The following is a 7,726-nucleotide window of genomic DNA, read 5'->3' as shown; positions in this document are numbered from 1 at the left end:
TCAGGCCTCAGTATGGTATGTGAAAGTCACTCAAAGTGTCCAACTCTTTGCAACCCCATGGACTATACATGTCCTTGGAATTCTCCAGACCAGAGAACTGGAGTGGGTATTTCCCCTCTCCAGGGGAGCTTCCCAATCCAGGGATCAAACCCAGGTCTCCCACATTGCAGATTCTTTAGCAACTGAGCTACAAGGAAAGCCCAGTATATGGTATGCTAGGTGCTCAACAAGGAGATACCAGGCAGAAGCTTCCAGTTTCCTGTCCAGCTGTCCTATTCCAATTGCACAGACAGTGCTCAATTCTCAATGTTCAATATGAGATAGTCAATGAATGCAAACATTCCCTTCTTCTCTGGGTCTTTTTTACACCTCTTTGCTGAGGCCAGGCCAATGCTTTATAGATAGATGGGGAGAGAGAGAGAGTGCTCTGCAGAGAAATGAACTATAGCAATGAATAATCAGCACAGGACTTTTGTAAAGACTAAAGCTTTATTCCAATCAGGGGTCATTTACTTTTAGAAGCTATTTCTCTGAGTCCTTTGTGAAGCAGACAGCCTCATTGATGCTCGAAGTGATGTAATCTATGTTGTAGGAATTGATACAGGTGAAGTTGATCCGACCATTCTTGGGGATATAGATATGCTTTTCACTGATCAGGTATTCCACCTGTTGGGCTGGTGACGACCATAGGGTCTCAGATCCTAGGGTGGTCCCATCCCGCTCCCCTCTAGCCCAGGGTGAATTATGGACAGTAGGAAGTGTCAGTATTTCTGGGGAGCCACAAGAGTCCCAAAGCAGCTCCACTTTCCTCAGGAAAGAATCAAAGTCTGAGGTGAAGCTAGGGACGGGTTACTTGGTCCATGAAGTTTATGCTCAAATACAAGCCCAAATCCAAGGTCAGAAACGAGAGAGCTGTCCCTTCCTAGGTACTTACAGTTGAGTCCAAGATAGCTGTGGGACCCTTTCTGCTCGGTGATGTGATCCCAGGAGCCAGGGGTTCCCAGAAGCCGGAGCTTCTCCTTCACCTTTTCCTTGGTCATCATGACGTTCTCTACAACCCCTTCCAGACTCTGTCTCCTGCCAAGGGAAGGACAGCAAGAAATGGAGAGCATAAGGTCTCCCCAGGCTCTCAACCTCTTCATTGCCTTTCCCCTCTTCTCCCTTCAAGAGTAAGCATCCATCTGGGATAGTTATAAACAGGAGGGTGTTTCAGCCCATATTAATGTAAGCAAGGGAAGCAGACTCTCCGGCCGACTTTGCCAGAGAAGCAGGTCCTTGGTGCTTCCTCATCTCCTCTTGCCAACTGAGAGCATTCAAACAATTCAATAATAAGCTGACCTGTGCCCCCAAAGAGCATCCCATTACCCACTCCCCCAACCTTCAGCATTGCCACTGGGGCTCCTCAGTGAAAGAGGCAACGTGGGCAGGAAGGGAAGTAGCCGGGGCATCCTGTGAGTCAGCGGGTCTGTGGGAATGCGGAGCCTCTGCCCACCCGTCCTGCTCCTCTCCCCGCCTTACCATTCTCCCTGCATAGCAGGGTTACAGAGGACAGAGGTGATGATGCGAGCGCCTGTGGTGGGAGGGTTTAGCCACAGGGCCTGCGCAAAGTTCATCAGCTGGGAGAGGACGCGCAGCAGGAGCTGGTTGTTGAGCGCCACCACCACGAGAGTACCCACTCCTTCGTCTGCAGCGATGGGACAGACGGCCTGTTTCAGCACTCCCACCGTTCCTGGGTGGTGCCCTCAGTCTCTGCCTCCAGCCTTGCAGAGGGGAGGGCTGGACGACAGGGCCCTCCACCCAGCCGCACCAAGAAGGCCCCATCCAGGGCCCAGGAAGTAGGTGCAGGCTCTTCTTGCCAAGAAAAGTAGCTGCAAGTAAGAGTCTTAAAGGTGGAAGGCAGCCCCTCCCTGTGGTCCAGTGGTTAAGAATCCGCCTGCCAATGCAGGGGACACGGGTTCAATTCCTGGCCCAGGAAGATTCCACATGCCACGGAGCAACTAAGCCCCTGCACCACAACTACTGAGCTTGGACTCTAAAGCCCGGGAACCACAACTACTGAGCCCCTGTGCCCTAGAGTCAATGTTCTGCAACAAGGGAAACCACCGCAGTGAGAAGCCCGTGTACTGCAATTAGAGAAAGCCCAAGCACAGCAACAGAGACCCAGCACAGCCAAAAATAAATAGATTGCAAAAAGTTTTTTTTTTTTTTTTAAGGTGAAAGGGACTTGAAACATCGCTAAGTCCCAGCCCCTCATCTTCCAGTTGAAGAAACAGAAGCCTCAGGGGTATGAGATGATTTAACCAGAGTAAGCTTTAGCAGCTGAGCTGAGACCATACCACAGACCCTGATGTGTAGCTCAGTACCCTTCCCTCTGCCTCCAAGGCGCCCTGGGGTGCTCTGGGGCTCTGGGCTCTCTCCAGAGGGCAGGAGACGTCAAACGTGTCCTGTGCCCCAGGTGTGGCGCCATCAGGCCCTCCCTGCTCCCCCTGCCCATGATGTACCATAAATGCCAAAATTCTTGGATAGAGACTGGCTGCAGAAAAACTCAAAGCCTTGAGACACAAAGTAGTGTAAGAATCTAGCATCTTCCTCCAGGTCACCAGTGGATAAACCTTGATAGGGAATGTCAAAAAATGGAAATATCTCCTTGCTCTGTAGGATAAAAAGAGAATGAGAAGTGGGAGGGACTCCTGGAGGCATGGGAGGTGCTGAGACAGAGGAGAGCCGGGCGGGAGGTGCACTCACCTTCATCAGGGTCATCAACTGTGTCCACTGACTCGGGGTCAGCTGACAGTTGCCCATACTCCCGATCACAAAGACGCAGCCGTGCGGGGCATGCTGCAGGGAAAGACTCCTGTTGGTGCCTCCCAGACCACACAGGTCGTGACAGGGGGACGCTGGGAGAAGCCATCCTCCACGTGGGTTCCTACTAAAGGGCTGTGAATCTGAGCCTATAAAAGGTCTTGGATGACCAGAGTCGGGGTAGAGGGGGTGATTAGGAGAAAAGGGAAGCTGTAAACCAGGTCTGGGGAGACACTGCTGAGAGCGGGGGAACCTTTACCTTCACCACATCGAGGAACATGTTGGGGTCCAAGCACAGATGCGCAGAGTCCCAGAAGGTGTGTTCATAAACTGTAAAGCCCATGTCCTGGAAGATGAGTCCATGAGGTTCTGTGGGAACACAGCACCCCCTGCCACCAGCTGGCACACGAAAAGTGGAGAGATGGGAGGCAGACACACCAGAGAATGGGGTCCGGGGGCAGGGGAAGGGGATGAGTCGCCGAAGGGAGGACAGGAACAGGAAAAGGACAAGAATACCTCGGCCCAGCGACCATTTTTCCCAGGACAGAGTGAGGAGGGAGAGCGGTGAAGACTGCAGGTAGTGGGGTGGGAATTAAGAACAGGGCGGGGCCGGGGGCTGCCACTCACCTTTTTGAGAAGAAACGATGTAAACTACCTGAGAATTCTGACACCAAGATTTGAGGAACTGAGCCCCGAGTTGGAAAGCGCCACTGTCCCCCACGGTTTGCACACCCCCTGCCTGCCAGCAAAAAAAAAAAAGGTGCCAGTGTCTCCCAACATTGGGGAAGGAGGACCTTGCTCTAGGAGGTCAAGGCCACGTGCTCCCACACGTGCACCTCCACTGACTCATCCATCCGGCTTTACTGAGCCCCTACTAGGTGCCAGACACTGTGGTGGGCACTTGGGATACGTAAGGGAATGGAATGAACCCCCTCCACCCCTTGCGGTGCTCACGTTCATACCAGGCATGGGCAGCCTTTGTCTGCAAAGGACCAGACAGTCAATATTTTATGCTAAAATGGCAACCCACACTCCAGTATTCTTGCCTGGAGAATTCCATGGACAAAGGAGCCTGGTGGGCTACAGTCCACGGGGTCCCAAAGAGTTGGACACGACTGAGCTACGAACACTTGATTGCTCGCTCACTCAGGTTGTAGAACTACTCAACGCTGCCTTTAGCATAGAAGGCCGCTCTTGACAAGACAAGTAAATGATTGTGACCATGTTCCAATAACATTTTTCTGGACACTGAAATTTGAATTTCATGTCATTTTCATGGGTCCCCAAATATCACCCCTCTTTGATTTTTCAACCATTAAAAATCATAAAACCATTAAAAAAAAAAAAAAGAGTGATGGTGATATCAGCACCACTTGAGATTTGGATCATTCCCTTCTTGAAAGAGCTGGCACCGCAGCAGTGGGGGCTGGTGTGGAGACCCCCGGCTTTGGGTCTTGATCCCGGCTCTGTCCTCCAATGCAAGGACTTGGGACACTCTGAACCTTGCAGGGCCCCTCTAAACTCTTTTCATGTTTGCGATTGTACAATCCCAGACCCCCAGTCTCTACTCCTCGTGTCTCAGTGAGCGAGAGAAGGGCCCTGCTTCTCACCCTGTTCTCCACAATGACTTGGCTGTTCTTTCCAAAGAGGAGGTTCAGGGAAGCCTGGACGAATGATTTCATGCCCATCACCGGCGTGTACTCATAGTTCAGGGAGGGATCTTGGGCAATCTGCATTCGAGTCTTGCGCACCACGGAGGACACCCAGGGTCTGCCTTTGCTGGTCATGCAGACTGTGACGGGAAGGGCAGAGGGGTCTCTGGAGGCCCACCGCGGTGCCTGCAAGCTTGTGGGCTCTGCAGACAGCCCACGAATCTGTCCTGGTTCTCCTGGGGCTTTGGGAAGTTGCCTAGGAAAAGACAACTTTCCTTTTCTTCCCCCAACCCCTTTATAAAAAACGATGTGTTGTTAGTGGGTATGTCTAATTTTCATCTTTTTGGAAAAGACAACAGAAACCTATGCCATTTTAAAGGGCAAAGATGATAGACAATGGGAGAGTTATAGGTTGGGCTTCCCTGGTGGTTCAGACGGTAAAGAATCTGCCTGCAATGCAGGAGACCCAGGTTCGATCCCCTGGGTCGGGAAGATTCCCCTGGAGAAAGAAATGGCAACTCACTTCAGTATTGTTGCCTGGAGAATCCCACGGACAGAGGGGCCTGGTGGGCTATAGTCCATGGGGTTGCAAAGAGTCAGACATGACCGAGTGACTAACACTTTCGCTTTTCATGTGGGACTGAACAAAGGTGACATTGACTTTCACCTTGGCAAGGGCTGGCTGCATCCCAGAACAGTTTAGGAGCCATTCTTGGTTCAGGAGCAGAGGAGGGAGAAGGGGAGAATGAAGAGGCTGTAGGAAAGGCAGTGTCCTCACAGGCTCGAGCACAGAGCTGGGGGAAAGGATACATGGGTGCTATGTTGATTCAGTCGTGTCCAACTTTTTGAGACCCTATGGACAGTAGCCCGCCAGGTTCCTTTGTCCATGGAATGCTCCAAGCAAGAATACTGGAGTGGGTTGCCATGCCCTTCTCCAGGAGATCTTCCCAACGCAAGGATCGAATGAACCCTGGTCACTTACGTCTCCTGTATTGGCAGGTGGGTTCTTTAGTGCCACCTGGGAAGCCCGGGAGAGGATACAGCCCTTATCAAATGCCAGGAACCCGCAGAGAAGGGCAGAGGGCCCAGACCCACCCACGAGGTTTTCTGCTCCTTTCCCCTCTAGGCAATTCTGTTCACAGGAACAGATCTCTCTGTCTAGGGAGGTTTGTGCTCTCTCGACCCCTCTGTGGCAGTGGGAATACTGCCCTCCTAGAGGCAGTCATGGCACCCTGCGTCTCACACCCCTAAACAACGAGGCTTCTACCTTTATAGGCCAGGAACATCTTGTTAGGGTTATCATCTTGCTTGTAGGTCTTGAGCAAGCTGCCCTCTAGCTTTTGGGCCATGGGCACATCTGTGAACACAGACAGAGTAGGCATCGCTGAGGGAAAATAGAACCAGGACTGTGCTTCTGCTCCTGCCTGCAGCCAGCCTCCAAGTCTGGGCCACCCAAATCTGCCTCTTTCCAGAATCTTGGCGGCAACCGGTCACCAGAGCAACAGAACCCCATCATTCACTGTGTCTGTGGTGGCCCTCCTCAAGGGCTATGGGAGTATTCCAAGATGCTTGGGAAGGACCCTCTGAGAGACTGGCTGGAGGAGGTCACAGTGAGGACCTAGAATTCCCAGGCGTTTCTCCCTAACTCACTGCCTCCTCTAGTCACCTAATCCACCAATACATTTTTTTTGGGGGGGGGGTGGGGGAGCTGCACAGCATGTGGGATCTTAGTTTCCTGACCAGGGATCGAACCAGTGACCCTTGAAGTGGAAGCACAGAATCTTAACCACTGGACCGCTCATCTAAAATAACAGATCAGCCCCTTAGAAGACGTGGAAACACAGGCAGCCATGAGCCCAGACAGGACTTCTTCTGCAGACGTGAAACCTCAGACCCAGCAGTAATGTGAGTCGAGGGATACATTTAAAAAGCTTCTACTTTCATTTTACTCAGGGGTCCAGGTGTTTAAAAGAAAAGAAAAACAACACTGCTTTCTTCCACAATTATTTTCAAGAGTCCTATTTCTAGAAAGAGTGTAATTTGCCACTCCTGCTGTTGTCTTAGTCAGTCATGTCCGACTCTTTGCGACCCAATAGACTGTACCACACCAGGCTCCTCTGTCCATGGGATTCTCCAGGGAAGAATACTGGAGTAGGTTGCCATTTTCTCCTCCAGGGATCTTCCTGACCCAGGGATGGAATCTGAGGCTGCATTGCAGGTGGATTCTTTACCACTGAGTCACCAGGGATGCCTATTAAGACAATCCTATTTCTCTGTTATTTACAGTGAAGTCTTCTACATTTGCTAACTCTTTCAGTGGTGTCCCAGCAGCAAGTGTAGAAGGCAGAGATCAAGGGCAGAAAGAGTTGGCCTCTGTAGGATGTCCTATATATATATATATATATATTTTTTTTTTCAAATGACTCTGTGATTGTTACAGATATAGTTGGTGTCTCACCCAGATACCTTTACCAGCCCTGCTGGTGGATAAGGATTTTCTTTCTCATCTGCCTTCCAGATTGTTCTTGGCAACAGGACACCACCTGGCAGGTTACACTCCCACCGGCAGCAGCAGCCAATTACTACCTGATCTTGCATACAAAAAGCCAGCCGTGGGACTTCCCTGGCGGTCCAGTGGTTAAGATCTCAAGTTTCCACTGCAGAGAGCACAGGTTAGATCCCTGGTGGGGGAATTAAGATTCCCACATGCCTCGGTGTGACCAAAAAGATTAAAAAATAATAATAATTTAATTTAAAAAGTCATTCCTCTTGACTTGGGGGATGCACGTGGCTCATCTTGCACTTCAGGGCCCATCCCCTAATCAGGCCATGGCTAGACTTGACCCAGGGTCCCTTGTGTGGCCCCCTCCTCTTTACAATCTTGCTTCCTTCACTTCCTTGTGGGTTCCTCCTACAGAGCACTCCCTCTGCAAACCACATGCCCCAAATCCTTGTCTCAGCCTGTGTTTCCAGGGAACCTGCCTTGAGACAAATGATTGTGCAAGTTATCCCTATTACTGCAGAAACCTTTGGAAGCATTTATTTTTGGCTATGCTGGGTCTTCATTGCTGTGCTTGGGCTTTCTCGTGTGGTGAGCTGGGCTACTCTCGAGTCGTGGTGCATGAGCTTCTCATTGTGGTGTCTTCTCCTGTTGCAGACCACAGGCTCTAGGGCATGCAGGCTTCATTATTTGCATCACGGGGGCCTAGCAGTTGTGGCTCCAGGGCTCTAGAGCATGGGCTCAGTAATTGTGGCACACGGGCTGAGTGGCC

At 51.2% G+C, this 7,726-nt stretch overlaps 1 protein-coding gene across 1 annotated transcript; it reads right to left on the bottom strand.

The window, feature by feature from the left end:
• Nucleotides 1-522: 522 nt before the first annotated feature.
• On the bottom strand, nt 523-5,836 carry GOT1L1 (glutamic-oxaloacetic transaminase 1 like 1). The gene is made up of 9 exons (XM_055570154.1): nt 5,722-5,836; nt 4,413-4,594; nt 3,430-3,541; nt 3,062-3,171; nt 2,746-2,838; nt 2,502-2,652; nt 1,519-1,684; nt 935-1,077; nt 523-674 (listed from the first exon to the last, which is right to left on the bottom strand). Exons 1-9 carry the CDS (start codon nt 5,834-5,836, stop codon nt 523-525), a joined length of 1,224 nt encoding a protein of 407 aa, XP_055426129.1.
• Between the last annotated feature and the right edge of the window lie 1,890 nt (nt 5,837-7,726).

The sequence above is a fragment of the Bubalus kerabau genome, chromosome 2, assembly GCF_029407905.1.
Source record: "Bubalus kerabau isolate K-KA32 ecotype Philippines breed swamp buffalo chromosome 2, PCC_UOA_SB_1v2, whole genome shotgun sequence".
NCBI lineage: Eukaryota > Metazoa > Chordata > Mammalia > Artiodactyla > Bovidae > Bubalus > Bubalus kerabau.
Note: the sequence above shows the minus strand (reverse complement) of the source record. Positions and strands in the feature narration are given on the sequence as shown.